Consider the following 23,158-nt stretch of genomic DNA (forward strand, 5'->3'; position numbering starts at 1 on the left):
AAATAGGTGTGAACTGGTAAAATCCCATCCCTGGTTGTAATCTGCATTGCAGATGAACTTGCATTTTTATGTTGTTTTAAAATAGAAATTCTGCTGAATATTTTTCCTATTATTTATATTGATTACATTTTTAATGGACTATATTTATTAGGAATGCTTTCATTTTGAAGATACTTGGAAAATTAACCATCAGGTATCTTCAAGGTCATTTTTCCTATTCCTTTTTCAGTTCATAATATTAATAGAAAGTTTTGGTAATAGCAATGGTAATCAAAGTCACAGGAAATACAATTTGTTATTGTACAAAGCTTTCATTACAGGCAGTTCTCCATTTATGACTATTCACTTAACATACAAAGTTACAATGGTAGTGAAAAAATTGACTTATGGCCAGTCTTTACACTTATGACTTCACAACATCTCCCATGGTTACATGATCAAAATTTGGGCATTTGGACACTGCCATGTATTTATGATAGTTGCATAAATGGGCCACATGATTGCCATTTGTGACCTTCCTGTCTTCCAGCAATAGCACTTAGCAATAACACTTAGCTTATGTATGGCTCCATAGTGTTTTATAGCATTCTCTGAGTGATTTTCAATGTCAGAATATTGCTCCCAACAATTTGGGATCTCATTTTACTGACCTGCACAGGATAGAAGTTTGAGTCAATTTTGAGCTGGTCAGGATTGAACTCCTGCCTAAGGGGAGATTTAGCTTACCATGCTGCATTCTAGCCACTACATCATCACAGTTCAGTGTTAATGGGAAGAGCCACTTAATTGACACCAGCTTCTTAAGACTTACTTAATAACCATGGTGATTTGTTTAACAAATGCAGCATAAAATTGGGCATGTCCCACTTCATAATTGCTTTGCTTGGCAGCAGAATTTCCTGGTCTAACTGTGGTCATAAGTCAAGGAATATTTGCATTTAGATTATCATTGTGTAGTATGGATAAGTATCAAATAAATCTTATATATTATACATCATATGTATTTTGCCAATCCAAAATATGAAATTTGTTTAGAAGCTATAACTTTATGTATGAATTATGTGAACCATATTTTATCAATATTAACACAGATATTTAAATCTATCATTTAAATTCTAACCATAAATAATTATTTGTTTTTGTTTTGTACCTGGAGAGAATAAAGTACTGAAAAGCTAGAATTATAGAAGGCAATAATTTCCAAAATTCTTAGGAAGCGAATAGAACTATTTAAAATGCTGGTTCTTTAATTAGCTTTCTTTCTTTGTTTTGGACTAAAATGTGCAGAAATTTAGAACAAAAATACTCCCTTATGTAAGGAAATATAGGGATTTTGGTCATAAGTATTGTTTTGGTCATAAATATTGAACAGAAATGGATGGTTGAAAGAAACCATTTCATTGTAATGGGATGCTTCTGCTGTATAAGATATCTGTGCTACAAAACTATCACTCTGTTCCAAAGATTCTCAGACTTTCACCAAGATAATGCAATTAGGCAAAGAAGAGAAGATTTTCAGAGAAACGCTATATTGTTTTGAATACAGACTGGATCCAATAATTTTCTTTCAGAATGTCACTCCATGGTATTCTTTGTTTTGATTGGTGACCATTTATTGTATATCAAAGCTCTGTAGAAACAGATTGTTGAGAAAAGTTTTCCTTCAGAATGGAGCAGATAATACAAGCTTATTTATGTATGTATGTATGTATTTATCTATTTATTTTGGGGAAAGCCAAGTGGGACATTTTCTGCTGTGTTATAATTGTAAATTGACTCTATTTTATAAGAAAATCTAGTTTTATTGTGGATGTGGTCAAGGAGACAGTTTTTCATCCACTACACACTGCATACTATGCTAGAAAAATGCCTGGATTTTCTATTTGATAAATGTTCCCAACCTATTTGACTCTGCTGAATCCTGAAAAATCTTAACAAATAACTATAGCATTGGAAGAATTAATAGACCATATGGCTTCTGCTCATTTACCAGAGAAAATATGTGTATTTACATTCCAGTGGCCACAATAATTTGATATTTCTATTTGTTGTTATTCAGTGTTTAGCATTTTCTGAATTGTATACTGCAGCATCAGAAAACTAATTTTGGCAAGTCATGTTTTGGCATACCAATAGAAGCATCAATGACAAGAGTAAATATAGGTTTGGAACATCTTGAAGAATTTAGGAGGGTGATTGAGAAGATAATAAGAAAAATTGTGCTACTTCCATCAATATGTTCTTACAGAAGGAAGATAGTCTAAAAATAAAGGTTTTCAGTCTCTTAAGGCACATTTGTTCACTAAAAAAATCCAATGAACTAGCATTAGGATAAAACTAGGATACCAGAGAGGGGGGAAAGTACAGTCTATTAAAAAAAATCCTTTTAATTGGCTTTGAAATGTCAATAATTCATTCTTTGGAAACTATTTTGAAAAGCAGGTTAATTCTATGATGATATGCGTGAAGTGTCAGTTGGGTATCAAAGTCTTCATTTTTGGATTATCTTTCCTTTTACAGCCCAGTACTGGAGGCAGGACAGCAATATACTTATTAATGAAGAAGATAGGAAAAAATCCCTTCAGTCATGATAAATATATTGGTTCTTTTAGATATTCTACATGGAAAACAATTTCCATCCCTGCAATTAGCATAATATCTGTAATTAAATTAATTGATTATGAAATTTGCAGTTTGTTCCCAAAGATCAACTCCTGAACACAGTCAGTGAAATATTGGATAAATATAACCTTTAGCATTAAAGGTAGGGATGGGGATATGTTTGTCAATACGATCTGAGTATTCAATATTTGGAATTTTAGATTTATTTAATATTGGAATAATAGTAATTACAATTCATTCTACTTGTATGCTGCTGAATCAGTAGATAATCTAATGGCTGCTTTGTAGATAAAAGGATGTACACAGAGAAGATTTTTCCATTGATTTCAGGATGCTGGTAGGAGCGATGTTCCTGTTAACTCTGTTTCCATACATAGCATATGAAGCTCTCACAGCAAAATGTAATGTCAAATACCCACAACAACCACTTCATAGCTATCATCAATCTGGAGATCTCATCATCGGAGGTATCACATCTCATGGGACCTTCCTCTCCTATGCCAAAGATTTCATAAAGGAACCTCTACCAGCCATGCCTGAGGAACTTACGTAAGGAATTCATTTTAGTCTGTATGTGCGTTTATGTTAATTAGAATACCAGATGATGTTATAGGAAATTGAAGAAATTTTATATGCTAGGTAGACAATGCAATTGTGCAGAAAGAAGGTGTGTAATTTTTAAAAAGATATTATTCTATATGATTATTGGAACTATCAGGTAACATGATAATATAAGAATTTGAGTATATGAATGTTACTTTATGTTTAACTTTACATACTCCAAAGTAGTATACATCTTCTATAATGTACAATAATAAATATGATAAATCCTGCAAAAAGTTTCAGAACTGTAAAACATTATCTGATACAGGCTGCAACACTCATTCTAGAATACTTCCCAAGAATTACCAACACGTTCTGGCCTTGGCTTTTGCAGTAAAGCAGATTAATGAAAATCCTCAAATTTTACCAAATATCACCTTTGGATTTCATATTTATGATAATTGTTATGATGCAAAATGGACATATCATCTACAATGCTGCTTATATATACACTGGAACAATTTTTCCCAAATTACAACTGTAATATGCAGAATAAGCTCCTTGCTGTGATTGGTGGACTGGATTCTCTTACTTCTCTTGATATGGCAATAGTTCTGGATATCTATAAGATTCCTCAGGTAAGGTTTGCAAATGAAATTTAACACTTCTTTTATCATTTCTTTGATTTGGTCTGTATACTTTTGTTCTTTCTGTATCTTGGAATGGATTTAGATAATTAAACTATCCAAGTTTAGCAAAGTGTTTTTAGCTTGTCATCATGGAGAAAGTGATTCATCAATGATTTCCCTTACATATCAAAGTACAATATTTACATCCATATAAAAACACTAACAGAGGACTGGCAAAAAGCATCTACAAAAACTAACTAGCAGTCATAAGATAAATGAAAACTCTTTAATTTCATAACATATAGACAGACTTAATCATAGTTTCAATTGAGAAAATGTGACCATCCTAGACCAAGCCGTGTCCAAAAATACCAGGGAATTTCTAGAAGCCTGGCACTTTTACAAATCAGCCATCAATTCACACACCAATAAAAAATATCTATATTCTATGGCAAGAGACAATCAACCAACCAAAAGAGGGGGGACTACAAGCACCTCTCCACCACAATCAGCACTCAGATTAACATAAATTAACTCCAAGATTAACATCAGACCAACAGTCAAGTAAACAATACCCTAATAAAGAAACCACCAAATAGGCCAACAGCAAACAACCCAACCAAAGAATCTCTAAGATCACCACCTTTACCAATACTGACAGGGGAAGACATTAGAATATAAAATGAGAACCAAACCTAACTCCTTAGCAGAAAATGATGATGTTCCTTATTTAAGGTAGTGAAACATCTATAAGAAAATATGCAAGGTCAGAGAGGAGCAAGAACCCTTCATTTCAATCCTGAAATACAAATATTCTCCTTAAATGTTACTGATATTTATGTGCCAATAAAAACAATGCAAATTAATGAAGGATGTGATATGGGTGCAATTGTAATTGTTCTTTTTCACTTTTCATGGATATCTTTAGCTCACCTATAGTCCAATTCCAGTGATGAAGGACAAATCTCCTGGTCTTCCCTTCTATCAAATGGTTCCTAAGGAAGACCTTCAATATGAAGGTATTCTGTCTCTATTTTTACATTTCAAATGGACATGGATTGGGATTGTAGTTATGGATACTGACAATGGAGAAAGATTTGTACAAACAGTGAGACCCGTGTTTTCTCAGAAGGGTATTTGTTTTGCATTCATTCTCCTTCTCCGAAGGCGGTGTAGTTCTAGATTTTCTAGGTCTAGAATTTTGAGTCTGGTGGCATAAGGTATTCTACAACGAGTAGAGGAGTGGAGAACTCTTCTTGTGAAATATTTCTGGACTTTCTCAATTGTGCTAATATCAGATACGTAATGTGGATTCCAGACTGATGAACTGTATTCAAGTATTGGTCTAGCAAATGTTTTGTATGCTCTAGTTATTACTGTAATATTACCAGAGAAAAAGCTACGTAAGATTAGGTTAACAACTCTTAATGCCTTTTTGGCTATGTAGTTACAGTGGGCTTAGCACTTAAGTCATTAGAGATGAATACTCCAAGGTCCTTGACGAGTTTGGATCATCAACAAGGTCTTGACTATTCAGCCTGTATTTTATTTTCTGATTTATTTATTTTTTTTCCAATATGTAGGACAGAGCATTTATTTGTTGAGATTTGAAGTTGCCATTTGTTTGACCATTCTGATACATAGTCAAGGTCTTTTTGAAGGATAGCAGTATTGTCTGTGGTGTTGAATAGCTTTACATCATCAGCGAAGAGAACACAGTTGCTCTTGATATGATCACAGAGGTCATTTATGTAAAGTATGAAAAGAGTTGGTCCTAGAACACTGTCTTGGGGGAAACCACATGTGATAACCCGTAGTATCTCAAAATAACCCAAAACCCAAAACATACATTAAAGTCCAGTAATGCCTTCAACTTAACTTCACTGTTTTATTAGGCATAGTTTAAAGTCACAAAACTAAATAATGAGGCAAAAAGAAAACCAAAACAAACCACATTGACGAGAGTTTTGAAGCAAGCCAAGATAATTAATCATACATTCCAGGAAGATAACCGAGGAGAGTCCATGGGAAGAATGCCAGCAAAGATAAATCTCTTTCAAAGCAAGCACTAAACTTTGACTCCAGCAATTCTGACTACGCAGTTACAAACTAATATACATAGCTCCCAGCTGCAAGCCACAAGGAAGATCATGGTAATCTCCTCCTGAGTAGACCTCACTTTTCCCTGATCCTCTCCTCTCTGCGTGACCTAGGATGGATAGGGGATGGGCCTGGATCCTCCTCTGATTGCTCAGCCAGCCTCTGCCCTTCCCCAGCTTCCTCCACCACCTCTGGAGCCACACTCCCACTCTCTGTTGGCTGTTCCTCCTCTTCCTCAGAGTCAGTCTCCACCAGGGGCATGACACCACTGTTGACAGGTACAGAATTTGATAGGACGCTCCCAATTTTGACCATTTGTTGTCTTTTGACAGGAATGCTTCTATCCAGTTATGCAGGTGTCCAGAGATACTGTAAGATTTTAGTTTTAGGAGTAGTTTGTCATGTACCACTGAATCAAAGGCTTTACAGAAGTCTATGTAAATTGCGTCTATTGTTTTGCCCTGATCGACTTGTGTAGTCCATATGTTTTTGCAGTGTAAGAGTTGCTGATTACATGATGGTTTTTTTCCTGAAACCATGGTTTCTAATTTTTTAAATAATATAAATGATTCAGAATGAATTATGAATTATTAAAAGTTTAATAACATTGATTTAAACAACTCATTGCTCAACAAACAAAAGCATGTTATTCTGGTATAGCCTTTAACAACCAATTTCTGTTGGGTTTTAGGGTTTTATGACTGAGGTCTAGAGAACAGATTCCCTGATGACCACTTCAGAGTTCGTTTTCAGAGGCAAAGTGGACTGCTGCACAGACCACAGGAAACTGTCCAGGAACTCATTGGGCTCCTGTCTTTATAGCCAGATATACTGATTTTTAATTAAGTTTTATCCAAAAAGTCTGTGATTGATACAAGTTAGTGAGGGCTGGTTCCTGATTGGTTCTTTGTTTGTATCTGATCCTGACTAGTCATGGTGATAATGTTGGTTCCACATGTATTTAATTTGTCTTGGCTTCTGCTCTGAGCAGCTGAATCCTGAATGGGTCCTTGTCCAAGCAGATTTCTGATTTGCCTATTTAGGGAGCAGATTCCTGGTTGGGCAAGATCTTGTGTAGGAGGTTGATATTGCGCAGGGCAGGTAACTTGGCTTTGCTAACCTTCAGACTTTCTTCTTACTTATTAACATTATTGGGATGTGCAGAAGACCATTTTGCCTGTGAAAATGCCAGCCACGTTTGTTGGTAACATTTGTTTCCCAGACTAAATCCTGAAACCCAATATTTTCCAAATCTTGTTACTTCGTTACAAAGTTACAAAGCTTTTTAATCTTGTTACTATGACAGCATGCAGAAAAACTGTACATTTATGGTAACCATGCTAAAGAGAACAACCGCAGCTCAGTATTAAAATATTGAAAAACGATGTTCTCTTTTATGTTGGTTTTGGTTCAGACTGCTCCTGTTTCCCAATGCACACCTAGCTGTAATCCAGGTTCTAGGAAGCAAGTAATGGAAGGGAGGCCATTTTGCTGCTACTTTTGCATTTCATGTCCCGAAGGGAAGATTGCAGAAAAGGAAGGTAAGGATAATATTGTTTTTCAGTTGCTTAGTTGTTTCCAAATCTTTATGAGCTGACTGATATCACTGCTATAAGAACTGCTGGCAATTAACTGACATTAATGAAAATATTTGGATACAGTTTCTTCTGTTGTCTCACTTTTTGATTGTTGTACAATCCATTTTTCCAAAGATCAAGGGCTATTTTGGTGATTCTTGCCTTGCTGGATTCTTGCCACATTATGTGTCCAATATTTTACATTTAGCTTTGCTCTAATTGCTTCTGGGGTTTGGTTTTACTTTACTAATCCTGGAAATCTTTTCTGTTTCAAAGAACTTTCTTTGACTCAGCATTATCATTGACTTTTTAATGGTTTTAATGTTCTCAATGGAATCCAGGTAAAAAACAACAACTCTATTTACAATTCACATTCTATTTAAGTTTCAATCATTCATGTATTCATAATTTCTTTTTCATTTTAAGGAAATATGCAAGCAAATAAATGTATAGGTAATGATTTTTAACAATTTTGAAAAATTTTGAAAGGCTGCAATCAAATATTTTGATGGTTAAATATCATTCTGGTTAGAGAAAACTCAATTGGGGCTGCTATTTTGTTTTCTTTGTTTGCAAAACACATCTTTGGATTGTAACAGCTACCTGTTTCAAATATGCAGTACACAATATAACTCCTTAGTGCTAGGTGTATTTTATACAGAGAGGTTAATAACCGCAAACTGGTGGCTATGACTGGGTAATCAAAACTCCATCCCTTTTTACGTGTGCAGTTCATGCCTTAACCAGCCAGTCACAACTGCCATTTTGATGTTGATTACTCCCCTCACCTGTCCTTCATCAATATCTAACCATGCTTAAAACAGAGAAATTAAAAAAAAAACTCAATGAGAAATAATTAAGGCAACTTCTATTCATCCTGTACTAGCTTCTGATAAGCCTCTCTTACATCAGGCTTCAATCACTACATGGTGGGATTTGGACTCAGGATAGATGGACCAATATAGATAAATCTAACTGATATTCACCCCAGGTCATCAGCTAAAGGCTACTGTAGTAGTACTTGACTTACAATCACAATTGGAACCACAATTTCCATTGCCAAGCAAGATGATGCTTAAGTGAGTCACACCCAATTTTATGATCTTCTTCACCAGTGCACTTGGTGAGTGAATCATGTGGTTGTTAAGCAAATGCAGTTTCTCCCCATTAACTTGGCTTGTTGGAAACCAGCTAAGAAGGTTTCAATAATGATCACATAACCCAAGGACACTGCAGCTGCTATAGACATGCTGATTGCCAACTGCTTGAATTTTGATCACATGACCATGAGGTTGCTGCAATGTTCATAAGTGCAAGGATTGATTATAAGCCACTTTTTAAATGCCACTGCAATGCTGAATGGTTGCTTAAGAAATGGTTGTAAGTTGAGGATTACCTGTATAACTAGAATTCAGATATCATGAAGATCACTTAATAACAAAGAGTACGAAATTTCTACCTCTTTGCCATCATCAAGTGGCCATTGATATTTTTTCAGACCAGATATAGAAACCAAAATTCCATGAATTACTATAAAGTAAATCACAAAGAAATCATCAACCTTTTTAAATCTTAAAATTGTAGTTTACTGTGAGTTTTAGTGTTGAAATGCCAGGACTGTTGCATATAATTGAAGTATATTGATATTACCATGTCCATATTGGGTTACAAGTGTATATACCCCAGTTCTCAGTCTACAGCTAGTTTCCACATCCTTCTATTTAAAGTTGATGATTTGACATTTCCCTAAAATGTTTGGCACCAAGTTTTCTTTGGACTTCCTCTTTTTCTCTGACTATCTGGTCATATCATATTGGTATCAATCTTTGTTGGATGTTGCTCGCCAATGGTTTATACCAATATAAAAATTGTTTACTTCATTGCTGAATTTAGAAGAAAGGGCCATCAGATATTCACTTATTTAAGACATTACAAAGGTTGTAGATATTTTTGCATAGTTTGAGATTTAAACTATATATTTTCCATTTTAGATTTGAATGACTGTTACAGCTGTACAGATGAAAAACATCCGAGCAAAAACCAGGATTCATGTATTCCCAAGGACATAAGTTTCTTGTCTTATAAAGAACCTTTGGGAATCAGTTTAGCCTGTTTTTCTCTTTTCTGTTCCACAATCACAATTGTCATACTCATACTAATCAGATATTTCTGATGCATCACAACACTCCTGTTGTCAAGGCCAGCAATTGGGATCTTACCTACATGCTCCTGATCACCCTCCTGCTCTGCTTCCTTTGTACATTACTATTCATTGGTCAGCCAACCAAGATGAAAACTGGTTTCAGCATCATCTTTTCTATAGCTGTTTCCTGTGTGCTGGCAAAGACTTTGACTGTGGTCCTTGCTTTTATGGCAACAAAGCCAGGAAGTGGGATAAAAAAGTGGGTGGGGAAAAGACTGGGCTACACTTTTGTTTTATCTGGCTTCTTAATTCAAACTGGGGTTTGCACTCTGTGTCTGTCCATCTCTCCTCCTGTCCCAGATGCTGACCTGAACTCAGAAGCTGGAAAAATTGTCCTACAGTGTCAGGTAGGGTCTATGATTATGTTTTGTTCTGCAAGGTGTTATATGGGTTTCTTGGCTATGATCAGTTTCATAGCTGCTTTCTTTGCCAGGAAATTACCTGATAGTTTCAGTGAAGCCAAGTTCATCACTTTCAGCTTGTTGGTTTTCTGCAGTGTTTGGCTCTCTTTTGTTCCAACCTATCTGAGCACCAAAGGAAAATACACAGTGGCTGTGGAGATCTTCTCAATGTTAGTTTCAAGTGCTGGGCTTCTAATTTGCATCTTTTCCCCCAAATGCTACATAATAATTCTGAGACGTGAACTAAACATCAGGCAGCTACATAATAAAAATATTATTAATTTAATTAAATGAATTAAATGTAAATAATCCAATTATTTGCTATAATGTTTAGCATAGAAAGCTTTGTGCATTTTACATCTGTGAAGCAAAATACTCTTTCCTAATCTTATTAAATACATTTTCCTTAAAATATTTATCCCTGTTGCCTACTCATTAAGAGTATATTTAATGATATAGTATATCATTTTCTTACTTTCAGATATTCATGTACTGTATGATATATTAATTTTGAAATAATACAGGAAGATATTCTGATAGTTTATATGCATTCAGTTTTATATGTTCCCTTAGGACCAACTGGTAGCTGTGAACTTTATTTTAAAGGATTAAAAAAAAGTTAGGAGACCTAAAAATGCGGTGAAAAGTTTTTCTTGTCCAACCTTTCTCTAGAAGCAGGAGGAAAATTCTTTTGAAATCACTGAATGCCAGATTAACTTAGTATCACTATAGATGATTTTTCAAACTTGGCAACCTGCATTCTGGCTGGAGAATTGTGGGAGTTGAAATCCACACTTCTCAAAGTTGCCAGGTTTGAAAAACACTGCTTTGTATCTTGAGGACTACATGGTTACATTAAAGATAATTAGTGTATCTTTATGATGGTACTCCCAATGTCAGTCCTCTATAGCAGGGATGTCAAACTGGTGGCCGATAGGCTGGATGTGTCAAGTGCAGACTACACCCATCCATGGGATGCTACATCACATGACAGCAATGTAATGCTGTGAGTTTGACACCCATGCTCTATAGGAACAAATGCAAGATGTCTTTGATAGAAATTACAATAATTTCAAGTATAATCTTCATTCAGCACACTCTTGGGGAAATATTTTGTCTAGATTAGAGGAAGCACAAATATCCCAAATTAAATTAGTTGTGTAAAACAAATTTGAGTAAAAGGGCAGATACATCTATGTTGTGGCTCTGAGGTTTGAGCCTGCTTTATTAGAGGACGAAGACTCGGACAATGGGGAAGAGGAGGTTTTAGAAATGCCTTCCTCCCCAGGACCTTCCTCTTCGGCAATGCCTTCCTCCCTGATTGTGCCTCAGGTGTCAGCAGATAACCGGGAGGGAAGACCTGAGGCTAATCAGGAAAAGGAGGAGGGCGTATCAGAGTCTCTGACTGAGAATCAAGCAGAGGAATGCTGGCTTGATGCGAGGCAACGTCACAGGCAAAAGTGCGAGCTGCAACGCAGAAAGAAGGGATGAATCAGAGACTGAGCTGAGGGACTGACACGCCCCACAGGGAATAAAAGTGGGTGTGTTCGCTCTGGGAACTTGTTCGGGACAACGTGTTACTTATTCATAGGAGCTCCGGATTATTCTGTGTGGTGATAGCTTGTGATTTATATTCCTGCTTTCTTGTCGGACATGGCAGACAGCGTGTGAGAGACTGCCAAGAACTTTATCGGCTCAAGGAGTTAACTCTATAATTACTGGATTTGCTTGCTTGTTTGTATTCAGTTGGAAATTTGGACTTCTCACCTCTTTTGTACAGGTGAGACATAACACATCTATCTGTCTGCCTTTCTGCATGCCTGCCTGCCTGCCTGTTTGTCTGTCCCTCTCTCTGTCAAAAAAGACAAAGATGATGTCTGGATCTGTTTATGCTAATTACCTACCATTTTGTTTTTAAAAAAGAATGATCTTTGGCTGTTCCAGCCTTAACTATTTAATGTATGTAACATCAGCAGAATAGGGATGGAAAGTAGGATACCAGACAATTCGATCATTATTCTTCACCATGAAGGAAACAATTTTGTATATGGGAATGATGTATCCAATGTCCTCCATATGGGAAAAATGAAGAACATTTTCTGGTTTTCTTGGGAAATTTTCTAGTAGATTGTGATCCTCTGATACTATACTAGGTTGCTTTGGCCTCTTTCTGTGGATATTGGATATAAGAGTCCTGTTCCTTGTAGTTTATCCATGAGCAGATGCTAGATCTGAGATGGAGATCTTGAAGATAGCCTTACTTCTATTTTTACAGATGATGGGTTCTTTTGTTTTTGATGATGTATGGCTGGTTGATCATGGATCTTAGAGGAAACTAGAGAATCATCTATGTCATTTTCACTGGGAATAAAGAGAAAAAATTAACTATAGACTGATTATTTTTAGTGGATGGATGGATGGAGAGTTTATTTTCTTATTGTATGGTAAATTGATCAATAACATGGTTTCAGAGCATGTTAAGCCTGAATTCCCCAACGAGTGTTAAGGAAAACAAACTAAACAGAATGTGTAGCGTAGTCAGATAGGCAGACAGGTAAATGTGTGAGATAAGTTTGTATTTTAGTTAACACGCAGTAAAAAGCAGATACGCTTGTGCTATCAAAAATATAGTTTATTCCATTAGGAATTATAGCATAGTCAAAATAAACGGTCCATTAGTCATGTATCATTTCAGTTAGTCAAGTCGAGGATACTCAATTTGCAAAGTCCGTGTTGAATAGTCAATGTCAATTCACTTACAATAAATGAGTCCGTATTATCTCTTCTCTCCATTGAGAAATCAACACTCCTTCCTCTCCTCCGTTCCAGTAAGGAAAAATGCAGTCATCAATCCATCCAGTAATTAGGGATCATTAAGCCAGAGAGAGAGAGCTGCAATTGACTTGCTTCTTTTATGGTGCTTTTACAACCACACCCTTAATTACATTCTTGTAGTTAAAGTTACACACACTTTAACCAACAAACCATGATAACTTATTTATTATTTTTACCCAAACCAGTTAGGGTAAACAATGTTATTCCTAACAGAGCGTATCAAACAGACAAAACTCTTGCTTGAGGAAGTGTGCAGCTTTCATTTTTGTTCATACTGTTGGCATTGACCCAAAAAAAATTTCTTTTGAAATTTCACTCTGGAGAACAACTGGGAAATTACAATATTCTGTAGACAATTAGCAGCTAAATTGGAATATAAAGAGATAATAGATGTTGGTGGAATAATTTTGTTTTATCCTTTGCGATCTCTTTTAGAGTCCTTTAATGAAGCATAGAAGATCATGTAAAAGTAGGAAGGATTATTTCATTCTTTTGGTGTTGGAATGATGGTCTTCATAGGAATTGTCTTTGATGGCTCTTTGAGCTTGGTTAGTTGCAGATGTTTTATTACCTTATCAACTATTCAGGTAGTTAAACATCTACAAGCAAACAACCAATTTCAGAGAGCAGTAAGGATATGAAACTTCAACACTGAGCTACATATATTCTCTTCTATTTGAATTGTCTTCTGGCTTGGATTGCATGTATGAAAAGTATGAAATAAATAAGTAAGCTAAAGTAAAATAAATAAGGCTAAATAAGTGACCTTAAAAATTCTGAAAAGGGACACAACTTGTTTTTGTTCTCTAATATCCTAATAAGTTTTTTTTTGTTCTTGTCTATGTGCTTTGAAAGGAAAGGAAGCATTATTGGTGCCTAGTTAGGTAAAAAAACAGTAGTGTCTAATTGGCATTATAGACTCAGCAATTTTTCTATACAGTGTGTGGGATTACTTGCATACAGACTGTTTAAAGAAATTGACTAGCAACCCTGATTTATGGCAACGGGTTAATTTTTAATTGAGAATCTAGTATCAATAGATGAGTAGGCTTAGACAGGTGCTAAGATTTAAGCAAGTTTATCGCTCTTAATGTAAATGTCATTTAATAAGTTGAGGTTGGCCATGATTGTGGATCTTGTAAATAGACAAATCTGTCCTAGGAGTCAAAAGTCTTTTTCAATGGTCTTAAGGATGGATGCAGCCATTTCTTTTTGTTACCTCCATCATTCTGTGTCCAATGGGAGCTGAGACTATTTAAGTGGTGTGGAAAAGGACTGGTGTTATCTGTCTTTAAATATTATAGCTTTTATCATTGGGAAAGAAGGTCTTTTCCCAATGTGCATATCTGTTCTTAATTAAGAATATATTTACAGGGCACATGAACCATTAGTACAGGAGGTTTTAGTTTTTTTCTCTGCCACACCGCAGTGATGGTCAGTGCTAGGAATATATTTTATTCTTTTACTTAATTTATTCATCATTTCTGCCAATTATATTGGAAAGAAAAGGAGAACTTTGAGAGAAGCCACTAAAATATGTCAATATAGTTCCACTCATGCAGTGCTGAATGTGGGAAAAATTTCATTAAAGTTATAAGTTAATCAGTAAAGACCTATAATCATATATTATGATACCACATGCTCATATTTCATTGTGGATATTGCAATATTTATAGAGCACAATTTTATTATTCACTTATTATAATTCTCATCTGCACAGTTATCACCAAAATAATAAGCATATGAAAAACCCTGTTCAGGTACTCAATTAGTAGTCTTTAATAATAGTACATCTACATGGAGGGAAGTAAGCAGTGGGATACCATAAGGTTCTATCTTATGCCCAGCACTCTTCAATATCTTCATACATGATTTAGATGAGGAATAGAAGGGGAACTCATCAAATTTGCAGATGACACTAAGCTGACAAGAATAGCAAATACCTCAGAAAACAAGCTCAGGATCCAAAATGTTTTTGACAAACTTGAACATTAGATCCTATCCAGCAAAATAAAATTTAATGTGGAGAAAAACATAGTTTTATACCTGGGTAGGAAATACCAAAGGTATAAGAACAGATTAGGCAAAACCTGACTCAAAAACAATAACTGTGAGAGGGACTTTGAAGTCCTAGTGATCACTTATTTGTATAAACAGAAGCATAGAATCAAAATCATGTGAAGTATTAATACCACTTTTATAAAACCTTAGTAAGACCACACCTGGAATACCCCTTCCAGTTTTGGTCACAACATTACAAAAAAAAAATGTTAAAAAGTTTGCCTTCAGAATTTGGGGGTGCTTCATCACTGGGGGGGGGTTAAGAAGAGACTGGACAGTAACATGTCTGAAATGGTATAAGGTCTCCTGCTTGATCAGGGGGTTGGACTAGAAGACTTCAAGGTTTCTTCCAGCTCTATTCTGATTCTGATTCATTCTTTTCCATTTAAGTAGAAGAGAGGACTTCTGTTCAGAGTATGGGGCCACTGTTGTTTTTTCTGGAATTTTCACATGTATTTTTGGGAAACTGCCATCTTGTTGAAATTGCTATAATTAATGTTTTTCTAGTCATCCTCTATGGAATCATGTTTGCCTACTAATTGTTAGAAGTAAAGAGTAGGCAAGGATCTGGCTGATGGTTTAACATTTACACTTTCTAAATTTAGCAGGATAAATTCAAATCAACCCTCCATAATTTTGGATTTGGGATTGTTATGAAGGTGTTATAAGTGAAAAAATAATTAGGAGCAGATTCACTTAGGATGATGGTATTATACTTCTTGCTACTAGTGATATTTCCTCATACAATATGTGAGCCTTACATTGTAGGATGCAGAATCCATCATCCACACAACTCAATCCACAAATATCATCAGGCAGGAGACTACATAATTGGTGTAATTGTATCTCAGAATTTTATTTTATCTAATAATGAAATAGAGTTCATAGAATATCCTATGCCAGCATCAGCTGCTGATTTCAAGTAAGAATTAATTTTAATGTACTTAAGGAAGGTCAGATAGATAGATGGACAGGCAGGCATGCAGCCAATTTCATAAGGCAGAGTCAGATGTTTGGAATATAGTGACAAATTTTGCCAGATGTGATTTTTCCCAATGAAAACTACTGCAATGATATATCACAGCTGGGGTTCACATTTATAATATTAAATAAATTGATTTTTTTACCATAAATTTATTCTGTTATCAAACTATTAAAAATGGAAATGTTTTCTTGCTGTACTTATTAATACATAGATAGTAGAATTAAAATATTATAAAGTAAGAATGTGTATGATATAAGATTGGGGATATTAGAAAAATGCATTGTCTTTCATTGCTAAAATAATTATTATTTTGCAAATACTTCAGAAATATTTATTTTATATAAAATACTAAGTTCAACATTAATGTGGTTGATTTTTCTAATGATTAGACTACCTTATGCTAATAATTTCCATAGAAAACAGATTAAATATAATAACTTCTAATGAACATAGTGTAGATCAGTGACAGTGACAATTATTTTTTAAAGGTGAATTCTTCTTCTGATATGAGTTGCAACTCTTCTTCTAGTTTACTGCTTAAGAATTACCAGCATATCCTGGCCTTGACATTTGCAGTAAAGGAAATCAATGAAACCCCTCTGATTTTGACTAATCTCACCCTGGGTTTCCACATTTATGACAGCTATTTCAATGCACAGTGGACATATCATGCCACATTGCTTCTTATATCTTCTTTTGAGAAATTTGTCCCGAACTATTCATGTGATACTCAGAATAATGTTATAGCAGTCATTGGTGGTCTTGATGCCCAAACCTCCCTTCATATTGCAACACTTGTAAATACCTACAAGATTCCACAGGTAAAGTCTAAATAATCTATGTATATGTTCAATAAACTAAGATCTTTGGTATGAGTGTTTGCATTTATAGATTCTGTTTTATGGATTGGACACACAAATTTGAAAGCAATTAAAATTATAGCCAAAGTAAGTAATAGTATTAGAAATCAGCGGTTTCATTTTTGTCATAAGCAAAGATCTGATCCTATGGCTAACTTTCATGACCATTGCCAATGTTTAAATTCCCTCTAATCTACTTACAAAATTATATATTCCTATTCTTTGATACAAATAATTCAGATGTTTACCTTTTCAAATATTCCTTGCAACAATGATTCTGAAAATTTATTGACTTGGCTGATTAATAATTCCACAGTTTGAATACTAATGTACATGGAGGGTTTTTAATTTTTTTAAATTAAAGCTAGTAAAATAAAGCAGTGTTATATTACTCAAAAATTGGGAAGGGAAGAAAGGTAAACTATCATATTTCTGATGGTGGAAATTTAAATTCCAGAAGAAGCACAATTAAAAGATGTATGTAGCAATAAATCAGGATAAATAGAATATAGAGGCAATAAAGGAAAGCAATAAAGGTCACATTCCTAAAATTAGAGCACATCTACTTGAAAATTCATTTGTATGGCAACCTTCCACCTAAAACTTTCAGTCTTTTCTTATTTTCCAGTCTCAATCAAAGTAAAAGAATAATTAAGCAAAATTACTCAAAATAGGTGCTGAGAGTGAAGTGCTTGAATATTTGAAAGCAAAATATAATGGTATCCTTTCAATCTTTTCCTTTTCATATAAATATTCAGTTAATCTACAGTCCTGCTTCTATGAGAAATAAGGAAGCTGAAAGCATTTCTTCCTATCAAATGATTCCTCAGGAGGATCTTCAGTATGAGGGAATTCTTGCTCTGCTTCTGCATTTCAGATGGACATGGGTTGGGATCATTGTGATGGATAATGACAATGGAGAAAGATTTCTACAAACCATTGTTCCATTGTTTTCACAGAGTGGTGTTTGTTTTGCCCTCATTGAAAGAATCCCTACATTAAGCTACGCTATTGTATTTGATAAAATGATGGAAGAGGGAGAAAAGATAAGCTATAAACTAATACAGACAAAAGCAAATGTCATTGTAGCCTATGGAGAATCTTATTCTATGGCATATTTTAGATGGATTGCAATTTTATTGGAGAACCATACACTAAAAGGTAAAGTGTGGATAAGAACGGCTCAGGTGGAGCAAACTGGATTCATCTACCAAAAGGACTGGAAAGAAGACTTGTTTGATGGTTCCCTAGCTTTCACAATTCATGTTAGTTACATACCAGGATTTCCCCAATTTCTTGAGAGACAAAATCCTTTTCATGTACCTGAAGATGATTTTATAAAAACCTTCTGGGAAGCTGCCTTCAATTGTAGGCTCCCACACGCAGCTGGAGGCAATAATATGAAGAATATTTGTTCAGGGAAGGAGAAGCTGGAGAGCCTTCCTGATTCATTGTTTGAAATGAGCATGACTGGCCATAGTTATAGCATCTACAATACCATCTATGCAGTAGCTCATGCTCTGCAAGACATGTCATTATTCAGATTCAAAGACAAAACAACAGTGGTCAACAGAGACAGGAAAGGACAGCATAGACAATTTTGGCAGGTAACTGCAACTTATATATTTTTTGTTGTATAAATAACACTTAATCTCAACATAATTGTTGAGCCAATGTTTTTGGACTCTTTTTTCTCTCTGCCAATAATGTATTTCCCCCCAAAATAGTTAAATTAAAATATCAAATCATAGAAAGTTACCGTATACACTCGAGTATAAGCCGAGTTTTTCAGCCCATTTTTTGTGCTGAAAAAATCCCCCTCGGCTTATATTCGAGTCAGATTCCCCTCTGAAAAAAAAATGGTGTAGAGCTCCGGAGCTGGGCAGGCGCTTCCCTGCTTCCGTGTTTCCTTTGCAACTTTTAAGCATGGGGGTAATCGGAAGCAGAAAAGTTCTTGCATGAGGATATATTTTTTCTTTTTTTAACTGTTTTTAGGGGGGGGAAAGACCCCCCGTCATGTGAGAATGCTCAGACATGAAATCTATCCGCCCGAAAATAAGTGTGTGTGTGTGTGGGGGGAATTTTAACAGAGGGAAGATGTAGGGAGAAGGCAAAAGCGACGAAAGATCCTTCAGGGGAAACTGAGGGGAGACTCACCCTTGGTCCAGATGAGCCCCCTTCCCCGCCCCTAAGGAAGCAGAGGCAGCCAGCAAGGGCAGGCAAGCCCCGCTTCACAGACTCTGTCCGTCCTCGCTCCCACCCAAAGCCACGAAGTCCCCAATCGCGCAGCCCAGAATCGCCCTCCCCTCAGGGGGCAGCAACGATGGCCGGTTTTTCCCGAGACAAGAAGCTCCGCAGTGCAATGAAAGCGCCCTGGCTCTAGGCTCGCGGGCTCAGAAAACAACGCGAGCCGAGGTCGCTTCGGCTCCGCTCAGCTTCTCCAACATCCGGCACCGCCCTGTTCTATGTGCCAGGCCCGGCAAGTCCGAGTAGCCAGCGCGTGGAGCAGGACGGCGCCGGACATCATTGGCTGCCTCTTTCGCAGCACGGGAGGCCTCCCCCGGCTGGCCAGCTGCTCTCCTCCTTCTCTGCCTGTTTGTTCTGTGTGACCGAGGAGGAGGAGACCGGCCGGCTGGTTGGGGAGGCTTTCTGTGCCGAGGGAGGCGGCTGCTGGTGTCCGGCTTTGCTCCTCTTCTCCGATGGTCCGGCGCAGCCCTGTTCTTTACTTGGGCAGCCGGGTGCCGCAACGGCGCCCACGGCGGCAACAGGCAGTTCCGCCCGGGCTCCGCTCAGGTGTCCAGCTGGGGCTGTTGGGAGTTGCTGCCGCCAGTGCGGCCCCAGTCCCTGCGTCACCTCGGGAAGGGAAAGGCAAGCGCTTTTTGCCTTTCCCTTCCCGGCTGGGGCTGTTGGGAGTTGCTGCCGCCGGTGCGGCCCCAGTCCGCGTCGCCTCGGGAAGGGAAAGGCAAGCGCTTTTTGCCTTTCCCTTCCTGGCTGGGGCTGTTGGGAGTTGCTGCGCCGGTGCGGCCCCAGTCCCGCGTCGCCTCGGGAAGGGAAAGGCCACGGCTTGGAAGGCCGCCGCTGGAGCGAAGCTGCGCGCAGCCGCTGCGTTAGCATCGGATTGGGCATGCCGGACGGTTCGACCTGAGCCCCGAGCGCCGCCGTCTTTGGCACCTGCCCAGCACCGCGGAGCTCCTGTACCGGGAGAAGGGGAAGACCCCCGGGCGGGGCAGGGAGAGGAGCTTCTCCTGCCCGCCCCTCTTTCCGCGCCCACGGTGTCCCCGCAGGGCGACCGCCGCCCGCAGTCGCCGCCGCTTGAAAGAGACGGGTCGGGGTGGGTAGAAGGCGCCCGGGCACCCTTGGAGGAGAAGGTCCCGTGTTCGCCTGTCTGCCCGCGATGTCAGCGGAGCTTTGCCGCTGCTTCATCCGGGGTCTCTGGGCAAACACATCCACCCGAGCGGGGCTTGTCGCCTCCGTCATGCAACGAGCGCTGCCCTCGGATTCCCTGTCCGGTTGCCCCCCTTTTGAGGGCGATGGCAGTAAACTGTTCCCATAGCAGCGGCTGCTCCTCTTTCCCAGCTGGGCTGGTGAACGAGGCTTCGCAGGGCACCTTCGGCTCAGCAATTCTCTCCGCCGGAGCGGCTGGTCCCAGGAGGCCGGCCCCTCTGCCCGGAGGGGCTGGGGGGGGAGGGGGCTCTGGTCCGGCCTTCCAAAGCCGTGAATTCGTCCCTCTCGCTGATACGCCTGAGGCGCCCCTGGTTGCCTTGCCGGCTGGTTCCTCCACCACAAAGCGAAAGACACGCTTCCCTCGAGGAGAGCAGGGGATGCGGGTCCTGAGGCAGCCAAGTCCCCCCAAATGCTCGCAGTCCCACCTGCCAGCCGGACGGTCACCGCGCTCCCCTCTGGACTCTGCCGGCGCCTGTGCCCTCCAGAAGGCAGGAGGGTCACCCGGGTGGTTTTTTTTTTAGCAAACCTGAGAGGAGCACCAGGGTGGGGAAAAGGGAACACGTGACTACACAGGAGCTGTTCTGGGATTCTTTCCTGCTTCTTGTGCAATCTCACGCCCCTCCCGAGAAGGGACACCCTGACCCCCATTTGGGACTTGCACCTGACAGGGGCCTGATGGAGCCCAGAGCTTTGGAAGTCATTCATTCTTCCAGGCTGCACATGAAGGACATGAAGAGCTTCCAGGCTCTTGAGAAGGGGGGAGAGGCCAGCCTGATGAGGTCTCTGCTCCATCTGACCCTGGAGTAGTGGGGTAGTTGTGATTGCAGGAAGCCAGGCAACAAATTACAACTCTGGCCTGGCGGGTTGATTCAGACCGCCCTGAAGGAGGACAGAACCCACGTGAAGTTGTGATAACATTCAGAGCCAAAAACAGCCCCCACCCTCTTCGGAGAACCCAGTAGTTCCCACCAAAGAGAGGGCGAGGGTGCAAAGGCTGGTCTGAACACAGCTCAGATCTGGCTTTTTAATCAGCGCCAGGGGAGCCCCTGAAATGCAGGTCCTGGGCCGCATCCTGATACTTTCCTTGGTGCTCTGGGCAGAAGTAACTGGCCTGCTTCAGTCACAGTTCAGCAGAACACCCACTAAGTACCCCAAGGTTTAGTGAACCATAAACCACTGTTGGCTCCAACAAGGGGACAGGCCAGGAAGAAGTAACTGGGGTTTAGTAAATCTAGAATCATTTTAATCCCAATCCAGATTGAATCCATACAGTCCATACAGTCTTAACTCTGTGAAGCCCCATTCACCAGCCCAGCCGGGAAAGAGGAGCAGCCGCTGCTACTGGGAACAGTTTACTGCCATCGCCCTCAAAAGGGGGCAACTGAACAGGGAATCCGAGGACAGCGCTCGCTATGCGTGCCGGAGGCGACAAGCCCGCTCGGGTGGACGTGTTTGCCCAGAGACCCCGGACGAAGCAGCGGCAAAGCTCCGCTGACATCTGCGGGCAGACAGGCGAACGTGGGACCTTCTCCTCCAAAGGCGCCCAGCGCTTTCTACCCACCCCGGCCCGTCTCTTTCAAGCGGCGGTGACTGCGGGTGGGGGTCGTCCTGCGGGGACACCGGTGGCGCGGAAAGAGGGGCAGGCAGGAGAAGCTCCTCTCCTGCCCCCGCCCGGGGTCTTCCCCTTCTCCCGGTACAGGGAGCTCCGCGGCACTGGGCGGGTGCCAAAGACGATGCTCGGGGCTCGGTCGGAACCGTCCGGCGCACCCGATCCGATGCTAACGCAGCGGCTGCGTGCAGCTTCGCTCCAGCGGGCGGCCTTCCAAGCCGTGGCCTTTCCCTTTCCGAGGCGATGCGGGACTGGGGCCGCATCAGCGGCAGCAACTCCCAACAGCCCCAGCCGGACACCTGAGCGGAGCCCGGGCGGAACTGCCTGTTGCCGCCGTGGGCGCCGTTGCGGGCGCCCAGCTGCCCAAGTAAAGAACAGGGCCGTGCCAGACCATTGGAGAAGAGGAGCAAAGCCGGACACCAGCAGCCGCCTCCCTCAGCGCAGAAAGCCTCCCCCAACCAGCCGGCTGGTCTCCTCCTCCTCGGTCACACAGAACAAACAGGCAGAGAAGGAGGAGAGCAGCTGGCCAGCCGGGGAGGCCTCCCGTGCTGCGAAAGAGGCAGCCAACGATGTCTGGCGCCGTCCTGCTCCACGCGCTGGCTGCTCGGACTTGCCGGGCCCAGCACATAGAACAGGGCGGTGCCGGATGTTGGAGAAGCCGAGGCGGAGCCGGGCGACCTCGGCTCGCGTTGTTTTCTGAGCCCGCGAGCCTAGAGCCAGGGCTCTTTCATTGCACGGCGGAGCTTCTTGTCTCGGGAAAAACCGCCATCGTTGCTGCCCCCTGAGGGGCGATTCTGGGCTGCATGATTGGGGGACTTCGTGGCTTTGGGTGGGATCGAGGACGGACAGAGTCTGTGAAGCGGGGCTTGCCTGCCCTTGCTGGCTGCCTCTGCTTCCTTAGGGCGGGAAGGGGGCTCATCTGGACCAAGGGTGAGTCTCCCCTCAGTTTCCCCTGAAGGATCTTCCGTCGCTTTTGCCTTCTCCCTACATCTCCGCTCAGGTGTCCGGCTGGGGCTGTCGGGAGTTGCTGTCGCCAGTGTGGCTCTGGTCCCGCGTTGCCTTGGGAAGGGTGGGGCAAAACCAGGAGCCGCTGAGCCTGAGCCTCCGGTGCTGCTGCTGCTGTTGCAAAGCGCTGCCAGCGGCTCTTCCTTTTTGCCTTTCCTTCCTGAGGCGACGCGGGACTGGGGCCGCACCGGTGTAGCGACTCCTGACTCAGGGGAGTGACTCCTGCCTCCGCTTTCATCATCTTCTTCTTCTTTTGGGTTAGTGAATCAATTAAACCTTTCATG

The 23,158-nt window shown here is 40.3% G+C and overlaps 1 protein-coding gene across 1 annotated transcript; it reads left to right on the top strand.

The window, feature by feature from the left end:
• Window positions 1-2,968: 2,968 nt before the first annotated feature.
• LOC148129344 (vomeronasal type-2 receptor 26-like) lies at window positions 2,969-21,012 on the top strand. The gene is made up of 4 exons (XM_087947458.1): window positions 2,969-3,171; window positions 16,486-16,777; window positions 17,575-18,423; window positions 20,929-21,012. Exons 1-4 carry the CDS (start codon window positions 2,969-2,971, stop codon window positions 21,010-21,012), a joined length of 1,428 nt encoding a protein of 475 aa, XP_087803584.1.
• Window positions 21,013-23,158: the final 2,146 nt, after the last annotated feature.

Source organism: Notechis scutatus, chromosome Z (assembly GCF_049901735.1).
Source record: "Notechis scutatus isolate UNSWTSFEM ecotype Mainland chromosome Z, rNotScu1.2, whole genome shotgun sequence".
Taxonomy (NCBI): domain Eukaryota; kingdom Metazoa; phylum Chordata; class Lepidosauria; order Squamata; family Elapidae; genus Notechis; species Notechis scutatus.